The sequence below is a fragment of the Sinocyclocheilus anshuiensis genome, unplaced genomic scaffold (assembly GCF_001515605.1).
Source record: "Sinocyclocheilus anshuiensis isolate Anshui unplaced genomic scaffold, SAMN03320099.WGS_v1.1 scaffold472, whole genome shotgun sequence".
Lineage (NCBI taxonomy): Eukaryota > Metazoa > Chordata > Actinopteri > Cypriniformes > Cyprinidae > Sinocyclocheilus > Sinocyclocheilus anshuiensis.
Window position 1 is genome coordinate 1,532,378 of NW_015557102.1, and position 16,340 is coordinate 1,548,717.

The window sequence follows — 16,340 nt, forward strand, 5'->3', positions numbered from 1 at the left end:
AATTACAATTATGGATGCCACAATTACGTAATCGTTCAAAGCGGCAATTAATCGTTCAAAGTCCACTTATGTTATTCTGCATGCTTAAGATATGTTTTTTTTCTTTTTACATGTTATCATAAGGGTTTTTCCATTGTTTTAGTTTTAGTATAACATTATTATACCATTCATATTTTTACTTTTTTATAATTTAAAGAAGAAACCAATCCGATGTATATTTGACATATGAGGCTTAATACTATAGAAAAGCACTAAAGGTTTTTCAGTTAGAGTGTTTTCAGCTTGTTTATTTTCATATAAAAATACGGCATGCAGTAGCATCAAACAATGGTATAAACATCATTCAATGTAAATTGTGATAATCGTAATTAATAATCGCAATTACAATGTCAAGGGAATAATCGACAATTATGATTTTTGTCATAATCGTGCAGCCCTAACTAAACCTTTGACAAAGTCATACCAGAACATTCAAATCTGTGTTTGCACTGTCGCTGACACATAGAAAGCACTTATCACTGCCTAGTGAGTCGTGAATGAGTTAGTGTGTAAACATGAATATGTGTAAAACACTGCCTGCTTATATTCTTTCATGCACCTCATGAGTTCAGCAATGCAGTAAGCTGTCATGATATACAAGGGCAGGGGCAAATTCCCTCTTTCCACACTGACAGCTCTCAGTTGTTGTATGAAAAAATCTCTTGCCGTTGTTACTAGCAACCCATGTACATACACCAGTTATTGACTGAACAAACAGATCAGATTTCACTCGCAAAATGACAGAGCAGACAGTGAATACATAAACATCAGATTTGAAAAACAAAAAGGATTTGTGTATAGCGTGTGTCAAATATTACTTATAATACTTTTATTTTCATTGTCCCTAATGCTTTTAGAGCTAATCTACTATCTGTCTACTAACCCATCACCATCAAAAAGACCATTTTAGTCCCAATGCCTAGAGCTGCTATATTGATATCTTCTTAATCTATCCTATTGCTATATTAACAAAGCTTTGAATGAGGAGAGAAATTTCTGCCAATTCATTGAGGGGAAAATTAGTTCATTAACACACACAGACAAAATAAATGCTTTCTTCAAGATTATAGCATTCTTAAAAATAACACAACTGTGTAATATACAATGTTTATTCAGGTAACATTTATTCAGGTAACCTGTTTATCAGGTAACATCAGAAGGCCAATGCAACAATTTCATGAGGGTTCATGAGTGTCAAAATGCTTTATTAGCACTGAAGAGAATAGCAGTATATAAATTATGTATATTTTGTTGTGACCATGAGCACCAGGCTTTAATAACTTACTTTCACATAGTCTGAGACAGAATTATAGTGCTATAATGACAGCCCTATGATAGAACTGGGGACATTTCTGGAACACAATCACAATATTATAAATCTACCGCTCAAAAAACAAACAAAAAAACAGTCAATTCATGGTGGGGCATAACACACCCTCCTGAAGAATAAATGTATAAAATCATCCAGCCCACATTAGCTGTTCATTCCAGTGTGATCGGTCATGGGATCGGTCACAGGAAACAGAAAACTGAAGATGGAAAATGACTGATGCAGGTCCTTCAGACCACTTAAAGGGGTCATCGGATTCAAAATGCACTTTACTTGTTGTTTGAACATAAATGTGTGTTGGAAGTGTGTGTACACATCCACCCTATAATGATAAAAATCCACCCAGTGTTTTTTTTTTTAAATCCCTATTTTGAAATCCCCTTTCTCAAATCAGGCTGTTCTGAGATTCCTGTCAGAATGACGAAGTTCTGCACAGGCCGCTCCCACGATAGTTGATTGACAAGGCCGTCATACCTTAGACCCGCCCTGAGTAAGCTGTCATCAGTCCGCCATTGTGTCGACTCCGCTACAGGTGAAGACAAGAATGTCTCCGATTAAGCGATTGAGGTGTTTTGTTGTTGGATGTAATAATGAACATAGCAGTCGTCATTTACTCCTGACATCTGAGCCACTGAAGACGCAGAGGATTAAAGTTACCTTCATTTTTGAAGGGAATGCGCCGATCCCCGATCTGCCTAAATGCGTTTATGTTTGCGCAAATCATTTGTGATCCAGCTTCATCTACAGAAGAAGTGAGTATAAGTTTTTTTTTTTATGAATCTTTGCAAATCTTCTATCCTAATATGTTCTAGTTAGCAAGTTTTGCGGCTGAAGTTTACAGTCTGCTCGTCACCCCATGGAAGAGAGGGGCTTGCTGAAAACAGAGCTGATTTTGACAGGGAAAAAAGGCACAATGGGATGTAATGAAATCTGTCTCTTTTCCCCTTATTCAGATGTGTGAATCACATCCAAATTACTTTTTCATACAAGTAATTAAACTAATCCTCACAGTTTCCCTATGTCTTCAGCTAAATGACCATAACAAGGCAATTAATCAGCATGTACATAAAAAACCACAGTAGTGCTCTCCCAAATCAATTCCAAAATGATAAGTGAATACAATGATTTATATTATTCTCATAACAGACTCTGCCTGCTTCTGAAAATAAATAAATAAATAAATAAATATATAAATGAATGCATGAGGAAAACAATAAATGGATTAGTTCACCTTCACATTACTGCTTTTCATATCATTCCAAACCCTTATGACTTTCTCTTTCTTACTTGGAACACTAAAATTAATGAACTGACCAGTCTTTTCCATAGGGAAAGTAAATGTGAACTGGGGATGTCAATCGTCAAAATAACAAAAAAGCACTGTAATATTAGTTAACACGACTCATGCGCTATATTCTGAAGAAATCACTAGCCAACTCACTAGCCAATAGAGTGCTGCAGGGATGACGTTTTTGCAGGCCAAACCCTGGAAACGAGTAGGCATTTTAGCACTTCCAGTTCCATCATTCTGAAGCCAATTCATTTTTTTATTTTATTTTAATTTATTTAAATGCCTGAATTAAGGTCTGTGGTTAACATTTATTTGGTCATTTTATTTTATGACTATACATAATACTATGACTATGCATTACATAATGCATCAGTAAAACCAACTTGTGATTTTTTTTTTTTACTTTTACTTGTACTGAAAAAGCCGGTTGCTAATCGGTTTCAGTTAAATGCACAGATAAATTCATCTACTCACTAGTCCAGGGGTTTTCAACCTTTTAGGATATGCGCCCCCCCAACTTTGTCTAATTTTCAATCACTTTCTGAGATAACAACATGCCAATCTGTGGTTGGATTTCCGACACGGCTAATCGTGAATAATCTTACACTGTCAATAAACATGACCAGGGTTGCCAGGTTTTCACAACAAAATCCGCCTAATTGCTACTCAAAACTAGCCCAAAACTAGCCCAAAACTACAAAACACGGCAAGTGTTAGAGTAGCCGAATTCCGCAGGAAAACCGCGGACTTGGCAACACTGAGCGTGACTGATACTCGAGCCAACTCTGCTCTAACTGTCGACTAGCAGTGGGAGTCAGATTGCCCCCTAGTGGATGGCTAAAGATTTGTTAACTCATATTCATAAATTCTCAAGGGAACGTCTCTGAATTAACTGATGCTATAAACTGATGCGCCCCACCTGTTATTAAAAAAAATAAAAAAAGACAGAAAGAGTTTTCGTTAACTTAATGACCCTTACGAAAAATAAGTTTATTCAAGTGTGCTTTTAGTATACTTCTTTTAAACTAAAAAATAGGAAAGTATACTTTCAGTCTACTTTTTATGTACTTCTCAGAAATGTGCTTTATGTACTTCTCAGAAATATACTTATAATGACATTTAAGTATACTTTACTTATTCTTCGAAAAGGTCTAAATTTATTTAAGCTAAACTTGCTCCGAGAATGTTTTCATTGTTATATGGCAGGGGGCGCTATTACACATCTTCTGTACAGAGTTTCCAAAACACAAGCGAAGAAGAAACCGAAAAACAACAGATGCTTCCACACGTAATTTAACATGATCATCAGACATAAAGCATCAAAACTGTGTAACGTAATGGAATAAAATGTTGACCCATGAAGAGGTAATAATGATTGTCAAGCTTTGGGGTGTTGATCGACTCCATCTACGTTTTGATTATCATACTGAATCCAATTCATAGTCTTTTTTCATCTTTTTGTTTAAAATGTTGTTTATTTCTTTCTTTATTTTTTTACCCACATTCAAGTGTTTATAAAAATGAATGCATGAAGCTAGAATAAAATGTTTTTGTTTACAAGCAGATACCCTGTTCTATCTTTTGATGTTTTGTATGTTCAGATATTCATATATCTGACAAAATATATACAAATTCATAAATAGGGACATAGTAGTATACTTAAAGTATTATGTAAAGTTCACGTAAAGAAAACTTACGAGTATACTTGCAGTATAAAACTACTAAACTAGTAGTTTACTGAGACTATACTTCAAAGTGTACTAAAAATGCTACAAGTATTTAATTAATAAACTATCAGTATATCTATAGGTTCACTTTTAGTACAAACTAAAAACATAGAGGTAAACTAGTTGTGTACTCAAAGTTTACTAATGTTTTACTTAAGGTATACTTAAAAGTATACTTACTAGAAAGTGGGCCAATTTAGTCCCAAGGAGTATTGAAATAGTAAACTTACAAATATACTACTAGTACACTGATATTTGTATACTTACTACATAAAGTATACTTAAAAATATAATTCAACTTTACTTAAGTACTCACTGATATTTGCATACTTACTACATAAAGTATACTTAAAAATATAATTCAACTTTACTTAAGTACTTAATAAATAAACTTCTTTTTGGTAAGGGGATGCAGTTGAAATCATTCATGCATTTAGCAGACGCTTTTATCCAAAGCAACTTACAGTGCATTCAGGCTATACATCTTCTACCATTATGTGTGTTCCCTGGGAATCAAACCCACAACCTTTTGTGCTGCTAACACAATGCTCTACCACTGAGCCACAGGAAAACACTTGGTTGGTTTACAGGTTGAAATCATGCAACCTGTAAACACATTGCTTTCAATCAGAATCACTTGCCATCAATACAGTATACAGTAATGAATGAAAGGGTGTCAGATGATTTTATCACGATTTTCATTATCATTATCGGAGTGAGGAAACCTTTGTGAGGCAACAGCTGATGACTATATGATTTGACACCATATGTGGTAAGCATAAGCGTGTATACCATTAAATGTTCATTTTTAGTATTAATTTTGGCTGTATTTCGTGTTTGCAACAAAATGCTGCTTTATCACAGAGAATTTTGCAACAAGAAAGATTACGTTTATGGCACTACTCTTTTATTTGTATAGTATTCTTTGTAAACTGCTAAATATTTTTGATAGTTTTCATTTTGGCTAGATTAAATTCTGACTGACAGGTAGCTTCTTAAAGTTACCTTTAGTAGTCCAAACATTAGCAGCCAAATTGGCTTGTTGAGTGAAAACGCTAATTTGATACTCTGTAGTTAATCTTCCATTCTTCTGTAACTCTTTGTATTCAAACTTGCAACATTATGATCAGACACGTGACACAAGACATTCCTCAGACAAATCTATTGTTTAGCTTGAGAAGGCTTAGAATACAATGCACAAGTCATGTGGATTACTTTCATGACAACTATGTAGTCCTACTATGTACTCCTCCTTTAGTGTGCCATAGAAGAAATATAGTCATATAAATTTGGAACAACATCAGTGTAAGTAAATCAACATAATTCCACAGAAGATGCCATGATGCTGTTGATAAGGAGTAAAAGTGACGTCAAAAAGGAAACAAAGATGCTTTTGCATATAATATTATATATATTATAATATAATAGTATTTCAATAAACCTCTTTAGACTACTATAGTTCAAGGATGATTTTATAAGTATAGTTAAGAAGTCGAAACAAATCAGAATAATTTGAGATAGATCTCTCTTTTAAAGCTTAAATGTGTATTTTTTTTCTCTGTTAAAATACTTTCTCCCATTCTAGCTTCAATATAAGTAGGATATTCGCAGGTCAACCAGCCTAACATAGCAACATTGGCAAGTTTAGGGCGGGACTATTTGCTTGTCCGGCCAATGACAGACGAGGAAGTGTTTGGAAACCTGTTTTAAAACATTAGCTATTTTTGCATTTCTATTTATAGATTTTTCTAGTTTTGCCTACCACCCCACTTCACACATATAATTATAGTCACATTCATATTGACAATCACACATGCTTGGTTTCTTTTATTATTATAATGACTGTGGGGGTAAATGAGTCACATTGCACTACCCTGATGAATCAATACTAACATTCCTGATAACAAAATGGCATTAAACATGCAAATGAAAATGAAGAATCTGTCATAACTTGTTTACTCATTTATTTTTAGATCGATACAGCACCACGCTGAGGGCAGATTTGTAAAGGATCATAGGATTTGCATGCTAAATTATCAGGCATGGGCCTGTTTCTCATACAAAAGCTTGAAAACTGTTGCTTCACTCAAAATTCACGTTGTCAGTTAAAACAGAAGTCTATTGGTTTCTACACTTCAGTTAAATCAAATGGACAACCCATTAGACTCATGCAGCACCTGCTCCAGTCAATTACAATTTAAAGCTCAAAAAACTCAAATCTAATTTGGAAGAGACAGCACGTAGACACGCAGTCAGATGTTGATTCACTGACAGGAAATGAAGCATCAGACGCTGTTGAGTGATTACCTCTGTCTGGATGTTTTGAATGGGAGGCCTATGGACCCTCTCAGCATTCAGTCTTTGTGTTGTACATGTTCGTTTCTATTGTGCGTATGTCGAATGCTGTTTGTGAATGCAAAAGTGTAGTTGGCAATTACAGCTAAGAGACAGATAGATTTTTCTGAGTTACTAATCAATGTCTGGAGAACAAGAGCAGAGTTTGGAAATTTGTACGGTAATTTGTATGCTTCTGCAGATCGTAATGTCAGAAACATCTGTTTAGATTGAATTTGTGTTCCATCTTTTGAAATATTTTCATACTTTCAATTTGCATGTGAGTTGCAAAACGTGTGGAGATAAAACATGTACTTCCCAGGGAAATAACACTCAACTTTTACTAAATTAGTATTCCTTGGTAGGAGGTATCTATCGGGCAACTAAGGACACGTTGCTAATTTGCTCAGGGTAAAACTTGCTGGCAAACACAATAAATAATACTTCCCTGTGCACTAAGAACCTAATGTGAAAGTAAAACAAACCAAAACTAGGATAAATTCGGAGGATAGGATCTCTTTAGACAAACACATAGCATCTTATTTGCTATTCAAATTACATCTCATTTGAAGTGTACTTTATCAGAACAGAATGAGCATGTGCCTGCAGGGTTAAAAGCTGTCTAATTTTTACTGTCATGGTAAAGTTTAGCTGTAGAGCTCCCATATAAATCACCATCACTGATTAAAGCTGAATTGTCATATCTGAGTCAGTAGCTTTTCCAAAGACAATGGGCAAAAATAATAAGGGTGAAGGGTTTGATGAACAGTCCCTGCCTCGTCTGTCATGTAATATTTAAATTTTTATTTGATAACTTTATATGGTTAATTGAGGTGTTTACATGAAGGCTTTTCAGTCCGATTGAGCCATAAATCTGATTATAAACATATTATTTGGTTGCATGTAAACTTAACTTGTAATGGTACTGACTTCAGTGAATGGTTTAGTTCAGTTCATTTAGTGAAAGATTTGTCAAAACAATTCAAACACATAACTCATGAGTATGTGAGCCTAGTTGACTGATTCATTAAAAGAACTTACGAGTCATCCGTTTGTGAACTTGAGAAGAGAACACAAGGGAAAAAACATGTTGTCTTGGCATTATTCACATGTATCACATTAAATCAGATTGAGTCAGACTCACAACTCGGGTAAAATAAATTTTTTTTGCTGTGGCGCTAAAGATTCAAAAAGGTGCAGGAAACACTGCAAAGTTTAAATAGCACCATGGTGTGTATGTAGGGAAAATCAACATAAAACTTATAGAAACATCTTTCTCAAATTATTCCTGTATCTCATTTGTTGACTGCATACTACTAAAATTAATCTTACTGAAGAGGCTCCCAATTATACTAGAATATGCAAAAAAGTGTGTGATTTGCTTCCTTTTGGCCTGTAACATCAGAAAGTAATCAGCAGCCATTGTTCATATCAATTCTCCCAAGACAAATGCAATCAAGTTACCACTGGGAAAGCATTCTGTGAAGGCCATCACACCTGTCTTCCAATCTATAACCCCTCTAGAGTCCAAACCACATGGCAAAACCCAATCCCACATGACCCAGACGAGAACAGAATCCAAGACCGGCACTGGAACCAGACCACTCAAGTCCAGGATAAGACTATTTTATTCTGTCAAATCATCAAATCAAGCAAGTCCAATCCATTATTGACAACAATGATCAGAGTAAATTTTAAGTCCTGCCAAACATGGTAAAGTTATGGTTAATTGTCATTACATTACAGCATCAGTTTTTGCAGAAACAGACATTGCAGCATGTGATTCTGGCAGGGCTCATGCTTTTTACTTAATTGGAATAAAATAATCAAATGTTCAAGAAATGTGAGACACTGGTGTAATCTGTAGATCATGCGATTTGTGGCATTTTAATTACAGTTTGATTGAATGACACCTGCTGATCGGTGTTATTTAAAAACAATTTTCCCTTGTCCTGTTAATCATTCTATTAAAATGCATTCAAAGCCTTATTTAAATGTCTTGCCTAAGTAAATGACACATGGCTCTTCAAGAATTATGACAAAAATGTATTCATCCTCACGAACGATGTTAGCAAATTAAAGGAACAGTTAAATTTATTCAGCCTTATGGTGTTTAAAACCCAAATGATTTTCTATTTTCAGTAAAACAACAAACATTTTACAAACTGCAAATGACGCACAACTGTGACCTGTAGCTATCAAGCTCAGAAAAAGTACCATAAAGTAGGTGCATTCCATCTGTTCCGAAGCCATTACATCTTATAGATTTATGTGGGGAAAAGGGTGAAGTTATTCACTAAAAGTCTTCCCTATAGGTTTAACCTTTTTATGTTGTAAATACTCTGAATGTTCCCCAGATGGAGTTTTGATGGCACATGAAATAAGTTTAAATAATACATAATCCATGATATAAAATAAACATATCATGTGCTTGAAATGCAACTTCAGTAGCTAGTGGCAGCATGTCTCTCTCTGGATCAATGTGAAAGCCGTCATAAATTGTGAATATTAATGTCAAATGGTTAATGTCATTTAAATGTCTCTCGACTGATCTTAAAGGGGTCATATGATGCGATTTAAATTTTTCCTTTCTCTTTGGAGTGTAACACGCTCTTGGTGCATAATGAAGATCTGTAAAGTTGCAAAGACTAAAGTCTTAAATCCAAAGAGATATTCTTTATAAAAGTTCAGAGTCAGCCACACCTACCTAAAACGGCTCGTTCTAACACGCCCCCACATATCTACCTCACTATATGTGGGAAAATTTGCATAATGCCGCCCAAATGTTCATGCGAAACTACTTTGTTTGGTCTTCCAAAAGAGGACACGACTACAAATCAGTGGTTAAGTTGTATTTACAACACTGTTCCAGAACAGTTTAATATGGAGGTGTAAATGAGATTTGAGAGATCTAGCAGGGATAGATTTTTGGAAATTAGCACTATCCATCTGTTCTGCATACAAATTTACTGTATGGTATGGCTTCAGAAGGCTTGTAATTTTGCACAAGAACTATATGAACTGCTTTTATTGTGTTTTACGGAGATTGGGAGCCACTTGAATGCTTTTGTTGTACGGAAAGGAGCAACTTGCCTTAGGCATTTCTATCTCTTTATATAGAAGTAATGGTTTGTAAATTTGTAGACTTTAATTTTGCATTAACTAGTGTTCTTTTAATGTTAGCATAGCTGGTTTAATCATGAAATTTCATTTTTAATTAAATCATATGAGGAGCATAAAGGTGCATTTCTATTCAGCAAGTTCACATTTGACTGAAATCATTCTGAGAGGCAAATGGATTTACAGTCTGTGGAAGGAGTCTGGCAGCCTCAGTTATTAAAGCGCAACAACAGCAGCTTGCCTGAGAATGTCAGAATGGCATTATGCTGTTCTCTCGTTTTCCTCTGTCAAGGGCAGCAAACGGCGAGGGACACGGAGTCAGCAATATCATTATGAACATTATTCTGTCTGTGTCACTGCTGGGGTCGGTGGCTGAGCTCTGGGTCAATGCATTTGGCTAATGCACAGCAGAACAGTGCTGAAACCACGGAACTGTTAAGCCGAGTGAACTGAACAACAGAACTAGCTTAACTTTATAACACGGCGATCAAATATACATGCGCACGCACGAGTTTAACGAGTTTACATTCTACTGTAAATGAAAATCTTTTAGCAAAGAAAAAAAACATTCGAAAAGCTGATTTAACTGTGAATGTTTCCCTTTGTTATCTATATCACAAGTAAAATAGCAGTATATTTACAGAATAAATGTAACGCGTAAACCACAGCACGCAACAGATTCACCCTCAAGCAAACTAACGTACGTTTTAGCTTTCAAACATTCCTATGATAAAAGGTCACGACATTAACCACATATTTACTGTAATAATAATAGCGACATTTAAAGAAACGGAAGTTCTCTTACAAGGAATGTTGATTTTGTAGTTATTCCCCGCAAACCTGAGCCCGTCCAGTCGCATCTGCAGCGAGTGGCTGGAAAAGCGCGCGAGTGTGTGCCTTTCCCTCCGCGCGCACTCCAGCCGCTTAAAAAGTTTAATGACGTCAACCGGGCATTTAAAACGCCGCTTTTTTCATAGGAATGTACGACGTGCTCTCTGCCTTAAAGGGACCTCGCACCGTAAAGACCCATCACTGATGCTGCGTTCAAGTCCTCCTGGGACGTTCGTACTTACGAGTTGACAAGTCGTAATTACGACGTCAGGTGCGTTCAAGTCAGTTTAGTCGGTACAAGATGGCGGTGTACCTTCTTTTAATAAATTACAAGAAAATACAACAGGGTCTGTTAACTCTGCTTATAGAAAATGAAGAGCAAAGAATTCGCATCAGGTGTGTTTTGCGTTTTTAATATTTTTAAAACATGCAACATGGCAAATCAAAAGATTTTTCACCTATAGGTGCAAACATGATAGCATTTTTTTAAACTTGGATTTCATTAACTAGCTGCGTAACAAGAACATGACCAATTTAAGTTTATAGGACAACTAAACTATCAATTTAAACAAAAAATTACCGTCAACTACAGACGTTGCATCCATGGATTCCGCCATGTTTCTCATTGACACGCCCCCAACTCGGAAACTCGGGGCTTAAAGAAAATTTTGAGTTTTCCACTCGTAATAACGACTTTGTGGTGGGCGTTCATGTGCGTTCAACTCGTAAACACGATCTATCCGACATGACTTGAACGCACCATGAGACTGTATAAAATCAACTGTTGAATGTAGCGCATTCAATTTTGTCATCGTTTGCACACCTCATGTTTCTAATGTGGAAACACAAAAGGACTGCTCAGGAACCATTCAGTCAAATTGGGCTTCTTGACACGTCTTAAAAATGCAGCAGTCATGATGTAAACAGAAAGAAGCAGCAAGAAGCAAAGGTAAGAAACAAAGGTCAAAGATGTCCATCTAGACAGGAGCGTGCTGATACACCACCACTAAGAAGTAGGCTATTATCCACCTTATTAAGAGCAGACACCATCATATTTTAATTTATTATAGAAATCATAAACACATTGGTTTGTAGCACAAATAGTTTTTTTCCATTTACTGCATTTTGTTAATGAATTGTAAGTCTTGCACTTTCACAGGAAATAGCTTATGTCTGCCTTGTAGAATGAGGTGGATTAGTTCAGAAGTCAGAAAGAGCTTTATTGCAAAGTATGTTTGCACATACAAGGAATTTGTTTTAGTGTCACAAGCTTCCAGTACACAGAGACAACAACAACACACAGATAATAAAAATAAGATGTGAATAAAACAACATAGTTGCGATCCTGGGGTGAACATTTATGTGGGGTGTGCAAATAAATCAAGATGATAAACTGTGAAATACTTAAAAATGTTGCAAGTTTGTTACTTGTTGGCCTTAAAGTGATAATCCTACCCAAAAAATAAATAAAAAAAATGTATAATTTACACACCTTCAAGTTATTCCGAACTTGTATGATTTTATTTCTTCTTGTGGAACTCAAAATTAGATATTTAAAAAAAAATCCTTTTCAGTTGATTGTCTGTGGATGTATTGGAGTGTGGTGGATTTGTAAGCATTTTATTTTGTTATATCACTGGAACGGAGAGCAGAGACTCTAGAGAGAAAATTGCTGCTCTATAACATGATCTACACTGATACACAACCGCAGCGAATCCTCAGCAAAACTTCAAATTGCCTCTTGTTATATCACACACTAACAAAATGAGAACTCCAGCTCAACAATTCCTCTTTACCAGATACATCCCTGCCACTAGATTCCTCATTTTCAACAGAATAAAGCTGTAGGGTCAAAATGGACTGTGACAAAAAAAGATGTGGAATATAAATTTTGCTTGCATATAGTGAACAAAATACCTGGTGTAATGCACGATTCAGCTGCAGATGCAGTCTAAATATTATGTATAAATTATAAAGTATAAAGTATATGCCACTAGCCTAAATCAAAAAGGAGACAAAAAAAAATAAATGAAGGAAAAAAATATATTAAGAAGTAATGTTTTCTTTCAACAAAAATAGGCAACAAAAATATACTGTTAAAGTTCCTAAACACATTATACCTAAACAGTCTGTAATTAATCAGAAAAATCTAATAAATAAATAAATCCATCCATTTTTTTCCATACAAGAAAAGTGGACTATCATGATCCAATAGAAAAGAGCAGCTTTGTAATTCTGCCTAACATCTCCTGTTGCATTTCATTTAAAAATAAATAAATAAATGGGGTTCGAAAGGAGATAACAAAATATTACATTTTTTAATGAATGTTACACCAATAAAACATTAAACTTTAACATGACACAAAAGGGACTAGAGAATAAAAGTTGAGCAGTTTAATAGAATCAACAGGGGGCTGGAAAATTATTTGATTGGTTTTGTTTGTTGGAGGCCAGCCATGTGAAACTAATTTGCCTGTACTAAGAAAGTCACCTGTCCTGAAAATTTCCAGAGGAAAAATCCTGAGATTACCTAAAATGTAACAAACAGCATCACCTTTGGTTAGATAATACTCCTCAAACTATTGTTAGCCCAGACACCATGACTCCCATTCATACTATTAGAGAAACTGTCACCAATTAGAGCGAACCTACCTTTTTTTTAAAGGGGTCCTATTATGCTTTTTCACTTTTTCAACTTTAGTTAGTCTGTAATGTTGCTGTTTGAGCATAAAAAAGATCTGCAAAGTTATAAAGTTCAAAGTCCACTTCAAAAGGAGATATTTTATTTAACAGAAATCACTTTTCAAAAACTACAACGAATGACTCGTTTGGACTACAACGCATATTTTCCGGGATTTGTGATATCACAAATATCGACGAATGGGACGAGACATGGTTGAGCTGCACTAGAGAAGGCAACGAGTTTTATCACTATGTCGGAGACACGCTAGCTTTCCCAAGGCAGACGAACTTAGAGTGGTTACAATCATCCGGGTTTAAATCACTCTCAAATTGATTTGATTTTGATGCAATATTTACACTGAAGCTCGCAGGCGGCTATGGTAAGGGGCATGACATTTCCCGACCAGGTGCCGAGTGGTGCCAATCACAACACACACTGGCCCAGTTAACCAATCACAGCACACACTGGCCGAGCTAACCAATCACCACACACACTGGCCCAGCTAACCAATCACAGCACATTTCGTGTTTCAGAAGGCGGGCCTTCATTTGATACAGGAACTATTCGAGCCGTTCATGCCAGACTGACAGAGGTGTTGTAATGTAAAATATGTGAAAAATAATGTGTTTTTTGAACAACCTAGTATGAGAGCCTGTTCCAGTGCAACCCCAAAACAAAATCAAGATTTTGTAAAAGAGCATAATAGGACCCCTTTAAATAGTTAATCTAATCAATCAACACATGGTAGATCCTTATGCAATCTAGCAGCAACACTTACTGACTGATAAGAGCGACTGCTAATCAGAAACTGGGAGAGCAATCAGCGCGTGATCTCCCTTCACCTGCATCTGTGTGATGTCTTGATCTCCGTGCATCTGCGCCTGTTAATTTCTAGAATAAACAATCTCCGTCTCTGCCTGTGTGTCTAATCAATAATGTGTGCCATTCAGGCAGAATGTTCCAAAACCTGGATTCCATTTGTCATTTGTCAACCACAACATATTTGCAATCAATTTAACTTTCCGCTCCAAGAGAAAAGCATATGTTTACCAAGGCACTGCGCTCTCAAATGTTCAATGGGTTATGTCCCGAAATACTAATGTGTTTACATTTTTAAGCAAATATGTTAAGGAAATGTGTGCGATATAAAGGGGCAATTTAAGGAATGGAATAGTGATTGACAGCCTAATCCTGAGGGACTATGATATTTATGTGATAGCAAATGTGCAGTTGGTGCATTTTTCTTGATTTGTCCATCTATCCATCCTGATTCACTCATCCGATACAACCTGCAAACCCACTTGCTGAAATGGTGTCATCCTGATTCTGTATGTTACGCAATAACATCATATCTGAAGCCATGAAAATGAATTGTGTGTATTCAATAGCCTGCAGAGCCTTAATCATTTCCTCTTTTCTTCTATTCCTTTTCTGTTTGGTTCTATTTTTATTTTTAGCACACAGCAGGTATAGGCTTTGTGTATGTGTTTGTAATTTTTTTCAATTATCTCCTGATGTTCAAGGACATCATTATTCATTAATTAGTTTAATGCATTAAAATGTGTTAAGACTCAAAATCTCTTTCTCAAATAAATAATAATAATCATAAATATTTGATAATAATAAATAATAATTGATAATAATAATAATAATAATAAATCTCTAAATATAATTTAAGTGATTCGTTGAGTTGGAAATACCAAAACAAAATGTCTAAATATTTTTAATATATTATTTGTTTATTTATATTTTTCCACAACAAATAAAGTATTTGAAAAATTATACACTTAAGATATAATTAATATTTTTGTCAAAATATTTAAAAAGTATATCTAATACTTTTTAATATCAAAATACTTGAGAATGGAGAAATTATTTTGTTCAGTTTCAAGAGCAATTATTACTCATTCCTTATCAGTTTTCTTCATATGCAGACAGTATGAGAGGAAATGTTGAAATTAAGTGTTATTTTGTGTGTTTTCACACAAAATTAATATAGAAAGAGATCTGTTAGTGTTTATGTTTGAATTTATGGGGGGTCTGTTATGTGCTTAGGTAGAGGACAGGCCAAGAGACAGTGAGACTAACCTGCATGTCACCTAATATTAAAAACAATAAATGTGTGCGTGTGTCTTTATGTTAATTATGTAGCATACATCTGTACTGTATGTGCAGTATTGCCAGCTAATCATTAGCTGCTATTTTTAGTAGTTTCAGATGAATTAAGTTGATGAATATGGTTTTGAAGTTATCTTACTCAAATATGTACTCAAATGTAGTTATTTAGATGAGCTTCTTTTACTTACATTATTCAGTATGTAAGGTATATATTATATTTAAGTGATTTTACAGTTTTAGAATATACTCATTATTTTTAAGTTTAAAAATGTTTCACAAAAAAAAAAAAAAAAATTGAGTACATTACAGTTTAAGTTTATAAATAAGTTGCAGAAAGCATTTTGAATATGCTCAATAGGTTGGGCCAAGAATGACAATGACCTCCTCCCTTCTCTTTTCCCATTATCAAGTAGAGTACAATTTCTAGCACCTCACACTCATTTTTGCTCTTTGTTAGTAAAAGCGGGTGTGACTTAAAGGGGTCATATGATGCTTTTTTAAAGATCATTATTTTGTGTATTTGGTGTAACAGAATATGTTGACATGCTTTAATGTTCAAAAAACACATTATTTTTCAAATACTGTACATTATTGTAGGTCCTCTATGCCCCGCCTCTCTCAAACGCTTCGTTTTCTACAAAGTCCCTCCTTCCGACAAGCGCAGACTGCTCTGATTGGCCAGCTGACCCAGTGCATTGTGATTGGCCGAACACCGCAAGCACTCGTCGGAAATGTAACGCCCCTTACCATAATCGCGAGCTTCATCTTTCAAAATAAATGTAAAGACAGTAAATAATGTCATTAGTTTTACCATCAGTTCAAGCCCGAAAGGGGAACAGACACAGTAATGATGCAGTACACAAGCCG

General features: G+C 35.2%; 1 protein-coding gene across 4 annotated transcripts in view; it reads right to left on the reverse strand.

The window, feature by feature from the left end:
- LOC107677600 (PTB domain-containing engulfment adapter protein 1-like) overlaps positions 1-10,750 on the reverse strand; it is a 64,333-nt gene extending 53,583 nt beyond the window's left edge. For all 4 annotated transcript variants that reach the window (XM_016472549.1, XM_016472546.1, XM_016472547.1 and 1 more), the window contains exon 1: positions 10,647-10,750. In XM_016472549.1, coding sequence (XP_016328035.1) covers positions 10,647-10,701 — 55 coding nt within the window. In that variant the 5' untranslated portion in view covers positions 10,702-10,750. The remainder of the gene's footprint in view (positions 1-10,646) is intronic.
- Positions 10,751-16,340: the final 5,590 nt, after the last annotated feature.